At 37.4% G+C, this 15,315-nt stretch overlaps 2 protein-coding genes across 3 annotated transcripts; one reads left to right on the forward strand and one right to left on the reverse strand.

The window, feature by feature from the left end:
* On the forward strand, positions 1–7,793 carry abhd11 (abhydrolase domain containing 11). Of its 2 annotated transcripts, none has more exons than XM_079834361.1 (6): positions 1–271; positions 1,222–1,357; positions 1,449–1,622; positions 2,120–2,290; positions 3,145–3,326; positions 5,167–7,793. In XM_079834361.1, exons 1-6 carry the CDS (start codon positions 117–119, stop codon positions 5,300–5,302), a joined length of 954 nt encoding a protein of 317 aa, XP_079690487.1. In that variant the 5' UTR covers positions 1–116; the 3' UTR covers positions 5,303–7,793. The 2 variants fall into 2 exon arrangements, with proteins under 2 accessions (XP_079690487.1, XP_079690488.1); XM_079834362.1 differs by having other exon boundaries at positions 18–271; positions 2,120–2,284; positions 5,167–7,786.
* A 530-nt stretch (positions 7,794–8,323) lies between these two features.
* bicdl2l (bicaudal-D-related protein 2-like) lies at positions 8,324–15,281 on the reverse strand. Its single transcript, XM_079834355.1, has 6 exons — positions 14,531–15,281; positions 13,043–13,165; positions 12,677–12,835; positions 12,034–12,107; positions 10,500–10,620; positions 8,324–9,956 (listed from the first exon to the last, which is right to left on the reverse strand). Exons 1-6 carry the CDS (start codon positions 14,873–14,875, stop codon positions 9,663–9,665), a joined length of 1,116 nt encoding a protein of 371 aa, XP_079690481.1. The 5' UTR covers positions 14,876–15,281; the 3' UTR covers positions 8,324–9,662.
* Between the last annotated feature and the right edge of the window lie 34 nt (positions 15,282–15,315).

A 15,315-nucleotide genomic window follows, 5' to 3' on the forward strand; every position in this document is an offset into this window, starting at 1 on the left:
AAAGATCTGGCAACCCTGTAGTGCGGCTTCCCTAGTGTTAGCTAAACAACATCACGACCTTTAAAGTCGCCTACCCCGGTCGAATGAATGAATGAAGCCCGGACACAGGTTTTAGCATGTCAAATTTTTCCATGAGTGCTGTGTGCCGTATTTTAACACGGGGAGTGCTTTGTGGCACGTCGTCATGTTTATCTGTAACGGGATTTCGGGATTTTTCCAGTGGAGTCTCGCGACTGGACAGTGCTGGCACTGACAGCGTGCGAGCCGCCAGGTACATCATTTTTAATCTTCCGGTTCAAATATTGTTAATTACATGGAATGCATGTGTGAGGGAGGACTGTTGCAGTAAAAAAAAGTTACATTTACTTTATTTTAAAGTGGTTATCTGAGCATTCTGTAGCGCATTAGCAAATTAGCCAGTTGTTGGTAGTTTTATTAAGGGGGTAAAATTAGTAAAACCAGAGCAAAATGGCTAATTATACATCTTATGTTTTGTTTTTGTTGTTGTTGTTGTTGTCTTTTACAAGTGATGATCACGTTAATAAAGTTATACATTAGATAGAGCTCTTTAGTCATGGTTCTATAAACAAGGCCATGAGTCCAAAAACTGTGGTTGCCAGAATAAGTTAGAAAGAATACAGCGTAAACATATTTACAGAACAACCTGAGAATTGTACTATTGACAACTGTAATTTACAATTTAGAAACATATACTGGAAATATACTGACATGCACCATAATAACACAGGAGGTTAATCACAAGTAGCCTTTACATTAGTTGAGGTAAATACTAATAGATGGTACACCGTGTCATGCTCACAAATACAAAACACCATCATGTTGACACACAATACTAAAATAATGCAGTGAACATTACTTTTTGCAAAAAAAGATGTAGCATAAAACCCTAATGTACATAAATTATAACAAAAACTAAGAAGAAACATAATCATTACAATGAAAAATCAAATGTGAAGTGTCACGCAGAATTCTGGGAATGTCAGTTGATGGCTTTCCACTGTAAATTATATGATTTGTTCTTTTCTTTACTTCTGAAAATGGTACATCTAACAGTACTTTACTGTTAAATTACAAGAAATGTAAGGATAGATCTATCACAGCTTTTCCCTGTATATTAACCTATTTTTTAGTTTTTTATTGTAGCATTTTTGTAGTCTAAAGTAGTCTACAGTTAAAATGATTATAATGTTTTCTACTTAGTGCTATAAACTTGACCTACGATGTGTACGATGGGAAAGGAGACAGCACGCCATTGGTGTTTCTTCATGGCTTATTTGGGAGCAAGTCAAACTTTCACTCCATAGCCAAGTCCCTGGTGGAGCGGACAGACAGGAAGGTATGCTTCCAGTTTCTCCAGTGGTTTTTAGGTGCTGTGGGTTGTTCAGAAGAGTCTGTGCGAGTGTCCTGACTGTACTTTGTCCAGTTAGGTGCTGACAGTAGATGCTCGTAACCATGGCAAAAGCCCACACAGTCCTGTTTTGACCTACGAAGCAATGACTTACGATCTGACGCATCTGCTTGAACAACTGCACATTGGGAAGTGTGTTCTGATTGGACACAGCATGGGGGGCAAGGTTGCAATGACGACAGCTCTATCACAGGTATCACATGCTGTATAATTTCTTTCATGCACCCACAATTTGTATCCCATTGAAACATCTAATAGTAGGCCAAAGGGTCAGTGACATGAATCTCATGGCGATCTATTAACTTATTCAATAATACATAAAAAAATGCAATTAAATGATGATATGTTTAATACATTAATTAGTCAGGGTGATACAGTCATCCTGATATCATAATGAAGAGGGAAAAAAAACACATTAAAAGAAAAGTGGTGTTAAAAAATAAGCAGTACAATTTTTAGGTATTATATATTAGATTTTTTTGCATCCTAAATCAAAGTCATGTGCGGCAACCAACATGCTGAAAAGGTCAATAAGTCTCTCAAAGGGTTAGTTCACCCAAAAATGAAAATTCTGTCATTAATGACTTTCTTTCATCTTAGGAACACAAATTAAGATTTTTTTTTTTTTAATCTTTCTGTCCCTCCATTGACAGTTATTACAGTCATTTTTATTTTGTCTCTCTAATTCAGCCTGATTTAGTGGAAGGGTTGGTTGTTGTGGATATCAGTCCCTCTCAGACGTCAGCCCGTACCAATTTCCATGCCTACATTCAGGCAATGAAAGAGGTGAAGATAGCCAGTAATATCCCACGTTCCACGGCACGAAGACTGGCTGAAGACCAGCTCAGGAAAATAGTTAGGGTAACCATGTCCACACACATGCCTTATACTGTATATACTTAAAGGATTAGTTCACCCAAAAATGAAAATTCTGTCATTAATTACTTACCCTCATGTCGTTCGACACCCGTAAGACCTTCGTTCATCTTTGGAACACAAATTAAGATATTTTAGTTGAAATCTGATGGCTCTGAAAGGCCTCCATCGGCACAATGGCACGGTTCACTCTCAAGACCCTTAAAAGGTACTAAAGACGTCGTTACAAAGTCCATCTCACTACAGTGGTTCTACAATAACTTTAAAACGAGAATAGTTTTTGTGCGCAAATAAACCCTAAATAACGACTTATATAGTGATGACGATTTCAAAGCACGGAATCATGAAGCTTCGAAGCGTTATGAATCAGTGAGTCGAATCAGCAGTTTGGATCGCCAAATTTCAGCAGTTTGGCGGTTTGACACGCGATCCGAATCATGATTCGACTCACTGATTCATAACGCTTCGAAGCTTCATGATGCCGTGTTTTGAAATCGTCATCACTATATAAGTCGTTATTTAGGGTTTTTTAGCGCACAAAAACTATTCTCGTCGCTTCAAAAAGTTATTGTAGAACCACTGTAGTGAGAGGGAATTTGTAACAACGTCTTTAGTACCTTTTAAGGGTCTTGAGAGTGAACCGTGCATTGTGCCAATGGAGGCCTTTCAGAGCCATCAGATTTCAACTAGAATATCTTCATTTGTGTTCCGAAGATCAACAGAGGTCTTACGGGTGTCGAACGACATGAGGGTAAGTAATTAATGACAGAATTTTCATTTTTGGGTGAACTAACTGGAACGTACTTCATTGTAATCACCCACATTTGTGTTGTTTGCAGGAGCGTTCTGTTCGTCAGTTCCTCCTCACTAACCTGGAGGAGCAAAATGGTGCCTATGGGTGGAGGATTAACCTGGAAGCCATCTCAAACCACCTAGAGGACCTCATGGGTTTTCCTGGTTTTAATACCACCTATGAGGGTCCAACTCTTTTCTTGGGTGGCAGTAGTTCAGCCTACATAAGGTAATTACTTTCTTTAAAGGGGTGGTAAAACACATTCTTTTGAAGGCTTGACTGTGTTTGTGGGGTGCATTGTAACATGTGTTCATGCTTCGTTTAAAAAAAAATTGCCTTATTTTTCATATATTTGACCTTTATTCTACACTGCTCTGTCCCTCCTTGTAAAACGGTCTGATGCTTTCCGGGTTGTATGAAGCCAGTCCCTCAAAAATACGCAGTGGGCTCAGATTGGTTAGCTGGCCCAGTGTGTTGTGATTCGCTAACCGCAGTGCACGTCGGAAACGTCACGCCCCTTACCGGAGGCTGTTCAGTATTATGCTGCCTTCACGTGCTATCGGAAATTTGATAATTCCGATTTCTGAAGTCGTGATTACGAGCTCATAGCATTCAAGTTTCATAATGTGAGGGCGTTCATGTGCAATGTTTACCTAGGAAACTCGTATTTACGATAATTCCGAGAGCACGTGAAAGCAGCATTAGAAACAACGGCGTCAATAAAACCACACCAATCTGAGCCCGAATCAGACCCAGAACATTTGAATGAAGATGATCAAGCAGAACCTGTTCAGTCCTCGAGAGTAAAGACTGCGGATCTATAATGATCGCTACTGAATGGCACTTTAACTTTTGTATTTTTAGAACGATTATAGCCAAATATCTGTCGCAAGAACTAACCCAAAACAAACACTAAGCACTGGCTTTAACTAGTAAGTTAGCCAAATCACACACAGAACCATGTTTAGCATGCCTGTAGATAAACAACACATAAAAGCTCTACTCAAAGAATCATTTACACTAATGCCAGGTTCGCTGTTGAGATTTTAACGTTAATGTTTGTAACGTTAGGTGTTCGTCGGATAACGTTAAGTATGAATGAGCATTTAACAGACTGGTTTGCAGAACAGCGTTGTCATCTGTTTACTTCCTTGCTACAACCTATTACAGGAAAACACATCGATGAAAAATAAATCAGACTTACAGGTTGTGGCCCGTGAACAGCTTCTGTTTGTAAATCCAGCTTTCAGGACAAGCCGTTGTGCATATCCTGTATTGAACTCGCGAAGTTTGTGGAAGATCGTGTTGTCCTCCGTGAAATGTGCAGCGCGCGCGTCGTGCATCCACGCACCGGCAGTGTTTTTTTCACGCAGCTGACGTTGTGCAAATCTGGCATTGAAATCGCGAAGACGGTGGATGTTTTCCTCTGTTAGATGTGCTGCAGGGAGCCCTGCGCGCGCCTGATTCCCCGCTGACTCAAACACACGTGCATATAACATGCTGTATGTTAAACGCTCTGCAACGCACCCCCGTCCCAAGGACTGCTGAACAGAGCAAGTGCCCCAGACCTGCAATCCGGATGAAAATAACAGCGTTTCCTCAGCATCGCGGCAACAACACTCCAGCCTACTATACCACAACAGCGCCGCGATACAAAATGGCCTCACCCCCCCTTATTTAATATTCTCGGAGGAGGGGTTTATGTAAATATTGAGCCTGTTGATGTCACCAACCCTGGAGGAATGTGTGTAGTCGCCTACTGGCCGTTTGCTGTAGTTCTTAGAAACTGATTTCTTTAAAAGCAAATATCTCCCTTTGCTTTAAACTTTGAACGTTGAAACTTTGCAGATGTTGTTTATGCTCAAGCAGCAACATTACACGTTAGCTAAAGTTAGAATAGTGAAATCATGGTTTACCACCCCTTTAAATCCCTACTTGTACATATGTGCATCATAATGCTTAATTTGATCTCTTTCTGACACTTAAATATATTAGAAGTGTTTTAAATGCATGTTTATTTAAGTCTGTATCTGTTTTCCTGCCTTGTACTCCTTGGTTATCCTTTTAGCTCGGATGATTACCCTGAAATCCAGCGACTTTTTCCTAGTGCTGATATCCAGTACATCCCAGATGCCAGTCACTGGATTCACGCTGACAAGCCTTTGGATTTCATCAGCTCCATAATCACGTTCTTACAATCATAGTCCTCGTCTCAGGAGAGAATATGTACAGGTGGGCCCTATGATTAAAGTGAATGAATTGTAAGGGTATAGACCAAGATAACTTTGATTCAGTTAAATGTAGTCTCTTACCTTATAATGCACAATTGCACCGTTATATAATTCCTGATAGTTAGTGGACTCATATTTCTCATATGTGGTATTTGCACTGTGGCTTAACATAGTACATCAATTACTATTTTATCAAAAAGATATATAGAAATCTGGCAGTGACATTCAATCAAGGACATTTGTTCATAGTTTTTACAAAACAGTGGATCCAGTGGCTTTTTTTCTTTTTCTTTCAATACTTTACCTTCATAACTTGTATGATAATTGAACTAGATTTGTTTTTATTTTTTATATTTTGATTAAAAATTAAAACAATATTTTAGCTTCATAGCTAAATGATAATTGGATTAATTTTCAATTTTCCTTTTTTTTTATTATTATTAAACCGTTTTATGCATATTGTAGACATGAACACTCTTTCTCTGTGCTCTGATAACAAATACAAAGATGTCTATGCAACAGCGTGTGACTTTTCGCAAGCTGAAAGCGTCTCTCACAGTCTCATCTTTAGATCCAGTAAGACCACAACACTTTGACACGCAGCCAAGAATTGTTACTCTTTTTCTTGAAACAGAAATTTGAGTTGTTTGTAAAAATGTAATTTTTAATAATTGGTGCTATAGGGCATACTAGGTTCGTTTCTGTTGTTCTGTTGTGTTATAAGGTAGGTGGGTAACAATTTAGTTCTCACTATTAACTAGTTGCTCATTAGCATGCATATTACTAGGATATTGGCTGTTTAATAGTACTTATAAAGCACATATGATCGTATTCATGATCATATTCATCATCCCTTAATCCTACCCCATACCGAAACTTAGCCACTACAACAACTACCTTATTAACTATTAATAAGCAGCAAATTAGGAGTTTGAGGCAAAAAGTAAAGTGTGACCGTAGGTGATTTATTAAAACAGTTTTGTATGGCTTTACAGCAGACAAACCTTTCAGAGCATCAGAAATTATGCTGACAGAACTACATGTCTGTAATCAAGGATAAACTTAACTGTTTTACCTGAGATCTTTTTTTTTTTTTTGGCCCTGGGTCCTCTTTTTTTTCTTTCAAACCCCTTGTTCTGTATTTAACAAAATCAATAAATCGATCAAATATATAAGTGTGTGATAAAAGACCTGTTTTGGTTGTTGTTCGGCCATTCGATACCGCACAGTTTATCTTTTTGGAACATTTGCAGGTATGCTAGTGTGATTTTATTACAGACAATGTGCCTACCTCTGCACATTTTTCATCTAATCTTAGTAGGTTTATCAGTTATCAGTAGATTTATCACCGTTAGATGGTTATTAAAGTACCAAAGCAGGGGAAGATTTTACTCGAACAGTGGTGTGTGGCACACATTTAAGAATAAATGTACATGTAGTACTGTTTTGGCAGTCTTCGTTATAAAAGCTGCTGTTATAAGGGGATATTTTTGTTCATTGTGAAAGTGTCGATGTTTGTAAATCACAAGTATTTTGTATATCCATATACGGTACTGGTTATATAAATGTATATTATACTACATATTATATTTATGACTTTATCTTAATGATCGATAAATCAAGAAATATGCTGCAAATGGACGTATCCATAATGTCAGTGTGTATTCTCTCATGTCGCATAATAATTGTATTGAATGTTGATGGTGGAACACTAGAATCATAGCACTGCCGTTGCTTGTTAAGTCTTTCAGGCACAATTTGTTGTGTTTCTATGTTTACATGGAACTGTATCTTGCAGAATTAGCTTTTCAAAACTAAAGTTTACTGCCAGTGATTATCAGCAGTGCTAGTGCAATGTCTTTTGCCAGCTACTTTATCCTGCTAGATAAAAACAATGAGTTGGGTCTTTATTGACTCTGTGAAAACAACTTTTTTTTTTTTAGATTATGACTGAACTTTTAGCAATTCAATGGACCGTTTCATAAACCTGTATCAACGGATGTCATTGGGAAATTAATATTGAGAATACAGTGTATTTTCATTTTTAAAATCCTTTCTTCTTATGAAACAGCCCTTTGATTTAAAGAATGTACATGTATGCAATACTAAAAGATGAATCGGTTGAGAAAGTAATGCAGACATTTATGATGTGTTTTTTTAACAATATAGTATCTGCTTAGTAATGTATCCTTGTACTAAATTAGAGAATCAACCCTATTCTTCTTGCTTCATGCAGTACTGTTTGTTTAAAAGTAGAGTACTACATGTATTGTTACTAGTACATAGTGTACATTGTTTTATTGATCTTATGTGTCAGTAATGACGAGTCATGAAAGAGTGCGTGGTTGTGCAGGAGTAACAGTATGAGTCAGTGTTGAGCAATTTGTAAGGGTGTATTGCATGCCAGAGTGTATCAGTGTGCAGTTTGTTACTACTAAATAAATGTCTTTAACCTGCTTATGTGACTGATTTGCCTTTATAGACAGTTTTACCATATAGACTACAAATGCTGTAGCAACTGCTTTATTCGTATCAGGGTATCATTTGTTTCTTTTTCATCTTATTTTCAGGGGCTTTAAACTGTTATTGAATGGTGAAGAATAAGATTTTTTTTTTTTTAATAAGGCTATTATCATTTTTAAGAGAAACTTTAGTGGATATGCACCGCCACCATCATGCATATACAGTCAAACCAAAATTTATTCAGACACCTTCAACATTTTCCCACATTATCACGTGTTATTCGCTATAGTTTAGAAAATTATAATAAAATATGACACGAACTGTGTCAGAACAAAATCATCTTGATACCTTTGATAGAAAGGCATGCTATGGATTACAATCAACCAATCAGCTGTTAAATTTAAGTACACAATTATTAGATAATACCAATTTAGGTCAACCAATTACCAAGCTTGCAGCAATTACAGAAAAAAGAAAAGGTCCGTTCAGGCTGATCTTTTTTTTATCTTTTTCTTTTTTTTTCCTCGTTTTGTGAAGAGTGACATTTCAAGGTAATAAAAATAAATAAATAAAAATTTAAAAATAAAAAAAAAAATGCATCAAAGAAAAACGGCAAGGTTAAGACATGAAACAAAAGAAGCGGGCCCTTGAAATTCTGGTGACTAAACGTCAGAAGATATAGGGTTTAACTTACCAGGTGGTGAACAAAGTATCCCATATTGATGCATTTGTAACCAGTGGGATCTTCAGTTTTCAGTGTTAATAAAGAATGTATTCAGCTCCCACATCTATTGAATCCTTTTTTGTGTTTTATAAAGGGTTGTTTTGCCTCTTACCTGTTAGAATTAGTTTTCAGGCAGATGCAAAGATACTATAAAATGAAAATAAAAAAGTGTCCTGACCGTTTGCATCCCTGTGTCCTTGCACCCACTAGTAAAAAATTATATTTGGTGTCTGAATAATTTTTGGTTTGACTGTAGGTAGAATGTGGTGGTTACATACAGTAACATGGTTGGTAAACTTTCTGTTTTGGAAAATAAAATAGTAGTATGCACAAAGTAAAAAGATGTTTATACACAAAAAAATAAATAGACGATACTTACAATAATGCATTGCACCACGCAAACCGAGAACTGTTAGAGTCACACTACAGTTCAAAAGTTTGGGGTTAGTAAAAAATGAATAGTCAGCAAGGATGCCTTTAAATTGATCAAAAGTGGCAAAAAAAAAACATTTGTTACAAAAGATTTCTATTTCAACAAATGCTGTTGAACTTTCCTCAAAGAATCCTTAAAAAACTGCAGTTATACATAAAAATATTAACAACTGTTTTCATCATTGATAATAATACATTTTTCTTGAGCACCAAATCAGCATATTTGAATCATTACTCAAAAAAAAATCACAGAATAGTGTAATGCAAAGTGATCACTAGCAGAAGCCACCTCAAAATGGCCTTTGCGCATAATTGAACCCAATGTGGATTAATAATCATACATTTAAAAAAAGAAAAGGAAAACTGTGTGTTCCTGAAAGGTTTATTCCAAAGAGCCTTATAAATCAGACTTGAATGATGTATTATTGTTTCTCTGTCACCTTTATTCCCTTTTCTTGATATATTGCTTGGCATTAGACCAGAATATCACGTCATTCATGACTGCAGGTCAACAAAACCTTCTCAGATTCTCACAGCACAAAAATCACATTAACATCACTTCTACAGTGAAAAGCACATATGCATCATAACATTACTTATAATATTATTTACATCCTTGGGATTGTCGTCTCAAGTTTGATGTGGCAATATGATCTGAATCAGTGAACAATCAATAAAATCATCCATAGGTTATGTATCGCTGAAACAGCCTCGTCAGTCCAAAGAAACTGTTTGAAAATTGTCCTCTTTGTCGCTCCTTTGTGGCTGAGACTCAACAGGTCCTTGTGTAGCGATTTTTCCACGTCTGAACTTGTCTGTCCATCTCTGTGTTGCTGAAGGCGACTGGGGGGCCGACACAGCCATGGGCATCAGGGTAGAAAATTCAGGTTTTGGAGGGAGGGGCTTATTTGAGCGCCGCAAAACACCGAACCCTCTAGACTTCTTCTGGGCCTGTTCTTCCTGCTGCTGTCTGAGGAGCTGGTGATGAAGAATGGTCTGTACGTCATCCTGTAGGACACATGACACAACTGTTTTTAAGAACATCCATGAGGTAAATTTACATGGCCAAATCACATTGATGAGTGTTTTCAGGGGTTTGCAGGAAAACCAGACGGTCCAGATGGCAACACAGGATTCAGATCCGACAGCCCTGCAGAGATGCAGCCCTAGCAGCTGTTCTCCCTACGGATTACACTTACCCCTTGATTACATTAAATAATAGCAATCATACACAGTATTAGATTATGTTAATTTTGAAATATGTATTTTTAGGACAACTTCATTGGTTTTTAGTGCTTTTTTTTTTTTACTCATTTAAGTTTATTAAAATTATAATGACTCCAAAATGTTTCAACAACTAAAATTCACCTCGTCTGTCAAGGTAAACATGTTTGATTGTTCCCTTTTTAACTAGACTTTAATTCACTAGACCAGATACAAATAAAATAAATGTACTCCCATTTTAATATTTTATTATTTTTCTATTTTTAGTAATTAGCATTTTCATCAGTAATTCAAATCTGTAATTAATTGGCAACCATTTAAACATACTTTCCAGGCCTCCAGCTCTATGGACAGTTCTAGTCGACTCTGAACAGCTTCCAGAAGTTGGTTGTTCAGTGTCATCAACTCGTTCTTGCTTCTCAATAGCTCAGTCTCCATTGCTTGTTTTCTGCATTTAAAAAACAAAAAAGTATACTTATGTCATGACAACTCTCGAAGTTGTGGATATGACAGTGTTGACATGTTTGGTCTTGATGGAGTAGATCTGCTACACTGCTGCTGTTATTGCTGCTGCAGAGCAAGTACGGGTCTTGCTACTGCCAATAAATACACGGCACACTGCTGTGAGCAAGTAAGACATGCTGCTGCTGCTGTACAATTTAGCACATGAATTACACATAGCAGATCTATACAGGTGGAGCTGGGGAAGGTGAAGGGTTTCTGAAAACAAAACGCACTGCACTGCTAAGGCAAATGCTAACCAAGTATTTGAATCAGCTGTGCCCTATAGAGAATGATAATTGCAAGCAGATTGAGTCAAGGACCTATCAGTCTGCGCCATCTTCAGTTCCATGGCACAAAAGTTTACCCCTTTCAGAATCGGCAAAATGCTAATTATTTGAACAAAAGAGGGATCATACAAAATGCTGTCTTGAATAAGATATTTTACATGAAGGTTGTCTATAATCTATAAAAATTACTTGATTCATAATACTGTGTTGTTACCTGGATGATCCACAACCATTTTTGTGATGGTTGTGACAGCAGTGACTGTATGATTTTGAGATCCATCTTTTCACACTGAGGACAATTGAGGGACTCAAACACAACTATTAAAAAAGATTCAAACATTCACAGATGCTCCAGAAGGAAACGCGATGCATTAAGAGCCGGGGGTGAAAACATTTTGAATTTGAAGATCAAGGTCAATTATAATTTAATTGTTTTTTTTCTGGGAAACATGTAAGTATCTTCTGTTGCTTCGGAAGGGCAGTACTAAATGAAAACTTGATATTTAAACAAAGTAAGAAAATTTGGACATCTTCATCCTGTTCAAAAGTTTTCACCCCCGAAAACCACTGCTGGAAAGGGTTCAAATATGCAAAAGATGCTGGAAAACTGAAGGACATGAAGGATTTTTCTGAAGAACATGGGGCAGTTTAACTGCTCAGGACAAACAAGGGACTCATGAACAACCATCACAAAACAAAAAACAGCCGTGGCTGATCCAGGTAACAACACACAGTATTAAGAATCATGGGTATGTAAACTTTTGAACGGGGTAATTTTTTTATAAATGCAGCTCTTTTTTGGTTGTCTTGTGGACTATATGTAAACATATTTTATGTAAAATATCTTATTCAGGATAGTACTAAATAAAAAATAACAAGCATTTTGTATGATCCCAATTATTTTGCAGATTCTGCGAGGTGTATGTAAAATTATGAGCATGGCAGTATATGTCTGTACAATTGTTTGCCATCAGATATTTCTTATGACAAATAATTGTAAGAAAGATGAACTTACATATGTTTATTAAATAAAAAAATCAAACATTAGTCGAGTGATCAACTGAACTCACTTTGCAATGGCTTCATCTCTGTCCCACAGAGCTTGCTGTAAAATGGCAGAATCTTCCCCAGACCTCTCCTTTCCCTGTCAATGGTAGTATATTTGTTTTAAATGGCACATATTATGCATGAATACGATCTGCAAAGTTACAGAGTACAAAATCTACATGAAAGAAAGCTTTGGTGTTTGTAGTCCTGACATTATTTCTGTGATTAATGTCATAATGCCAGCCTAATGCCAACATTTGCCCACCCTCAATAAACAGTTGGGTAAGTGATTGTGTTATATCGCTATGTTACATTTCTGGCACACATTCTATGTGGTTGACCAATAAACAACAGATGGCAGCGGGTGACCAATCAGAGAAGACTGGGCTTTTTGGAAAGGCAGGCTTTAAAGAGATAGGAACTAAAATAGAGCGTTTCAGGCAGAGGGTGAAAAGAGGTGCTGCATCAATATACAGTATAAAAACATTAAATCACGTAAATATGTTCTAGCAGACTGGTAAATGCAATTAAAAGATTTCTGCAATTGTTCTAAATTATAAGGCGCATGTGAATGGAATGGTTACGTGAGGCCTTACAATGGAGGGATGTGCAAATTCAAAATAGAGGCGTGCCACATATGAGGTGATGGGCGTGGCTAAAGCTCACCTGAGAGGAGTGGTTAAGGGCGAGGCTGCGGGCCACCTTCTTCAGCTGAAGCAGTGCTGTGTCTAAAGTGTTGGCCTGGGACGGCTGATTGATTTCTGCTGCTTCCAAGACTGTCAGAGGAAGTAGCAGCTTTACAACAGACTGAACCTCCTCTGTCACCTTTACACACCACAAAAACAATGAACATGCAATTAGGACAAATCCTGATTGCATGAATTAAATCATAATCCAGTCTGTTAGAAGCTGCCATCACTTATATGAGGGTGTTGTTAAAGAATCTTTTCAATCGTGGCATGACAAAGTTAAAAAAAGACACTGGGTTAGGTTAACTTCCTTTAAAAGCATGTCGTTTTAAGACAGACTCACCCGATATCTGTTTTCACTCCAGCCAGGTCCGCTGTCGTTTTGTTGTTCCAGTCTATCCACCTGAGCCTTGAGCCTCAGACTGCGCTGCCGAGATAATTCCACCTCCCTTTTCACATGCTTCAGCTGTAGCCATGGAGAGAGCGTTAAATGAGCACAACATTCATGCTTTTTTTGTTCATATGGCCTGTGCATGTGTAAATCCACTCAGAATGATATCAGACTGACACATCTGCAAACATATGGTATTGTCTCTTTTATAACCTCGCTATTCTTGATTTTCAGAAAGAAAAAAATGACACAGATGGAATCTTGCCATTCCGGTGAAACTAACAAGAAACATTCAGAAACAAAGCTGAGATGACGTTTACTTCCTAGTGATTTGATTGTAGAAAAATGTTGACACTAAATGTACGAATATAGTTTTGGTGTGTCAAAAATGTCTTTGTTGTTTTCGTTTTTTAACATTATTACAATTCCATTGACAGCTTGTCCTGGACAAGGGCACTCGTGTTCATTATTAGCTCTGAGGAGTCATGTTGCTTTAAAAAAGACTTTGGCTGAATGAAGAACAACTAGATAAACATTTGTTCAACAATGACTGGCCACCTGGTCCTCTCATTGATCTCGTCCTTTTGTTGTTGGTTTGCTTCTTCAATGATAACATTTACAATATCCCAAAATGAATAATACTTTCTGAATACTTTAAACTGTTATTCTGCTGCCCTGGCAGATATGTGCTCCGATGTCTGATACTTTGTTTTTACATCGTAACAAAATAAAAACAAGTATTTAAAATGCTTGAAAGACAGCCGGTTTGGAGACCGTGATTATTTGGGTAGCACTTTACAATACGGGTGCACTAATATGCATTAAATAATGCTTAACTAATGCACATAATATCATGAGTTATGAATAACTAAAATGAACATTCTATATGATTAATAGATTAAGTAATATATGAATTGCTATACAGTCATGTGCCTCAACAAGTAAAGTCATAACATAATGATACCTTTGCAAATCGTTAGCTAATGATGAATTAAATCAGACTGGTAGCTGAAATGCATGGCTTCGACCCATTGTGGTAATTAATGAATTTATACGATTAGTTAATATAATATGTTTTTACTTTTACAGGTATTAATACATTATGACACATTTAACTAATAACAATTTACTGATTACTTAATCTATTAATCAAATAGAATCTTCATTAGTTGCTGATGCAGTAATCGGTTAGTCATACATTAACTCATGATTATCTGTGCATTAATTAAGCATGAATTAATGCAATGTCCACCCGTATTGTAAAGTGTTACCATTATTTGTTATGGAAAAAGTAATTACAGCCTACGTTTATCCCCCTTTATTTAAAATAATATACATGACAGAAATCACCATTAGGATATAGACTACAGCTCATTTTCCTTTTGTTCCGTGTTGTTGTTGTTCACTGATTGTGAATCACTGTACGCAAGCATGACTCACCGTGGCAGACACCGGGCTGGACACTCGTCGTCGGAGTGGGCTTCCACTCCGGAGCAGATCCGGTAACGCTTCATCTACGTATGACCGAGGGGGCTTCGGGGGCACGTCCGGGTCAGAATGCCCAACTTGATCGCTGTTGTCATCCACTGTCAGCGGTTCTTGCAACTCATCCAATGTGGACAGTTGTGAGCTGTTAGACTCTCTGTCCATGGCAGTGTTGTGACTTGAAATTGAATCCCCGTCGTCAGTTAATCGTTTGTGCCCTTCCTCAGTTCTGAGCGGAGACTCCAGGAGGTCCTTGATTGTGCGTAAAGTTACTGGTGAATCTCTCCTATAGGTGTCCATTATCTTCTAATAGCGACCAAAGTTAAACAGCATGTTCTTATCACGGGAGAGACGACTGAAACTGAGAGGAGAGAATGTCTTCAAACCAGTTTTTCCTGCTTTTTGAAGATCAGAAATGTCATGTGTGCGTCAACAGTCCTCACCGGGTTCGACATCACAGGGTTTTTACCTATATGGGACGGTGACTTTTGTAACTCTTTACGCAGATTAACATAAACATTGACGAGGTGCTCGTACGTGTTCAGACACGTCTGTGGAAGAATTAAGGATAACGCCCTCTGATTATGTTAAACTTTGAACAAAACACTTAGGCTATCGAGAGACAGAAATTGCATGCATTATAAAGACTAAATGCAGATCTGTCTAAAGTAGATGGGCACAGGGTGTTCCGTTTGGCTATGCCCTCACCCTTACTCAAATAACAGCTGGTCTATTTATAT

Source organism: Gobio gobio (genome assembly GCF_949357685.1).
Source record: "Gobio gobio genome assembly, chromosome: 14".
In the NCBI taxonomy this organism is placed as follows: domain Eukaryota; kingdom Metazoa; phylum Chordata; class Actinopteri; order Cypriniformes; family Gobionidae; genus Gobio; species Gobio gobio.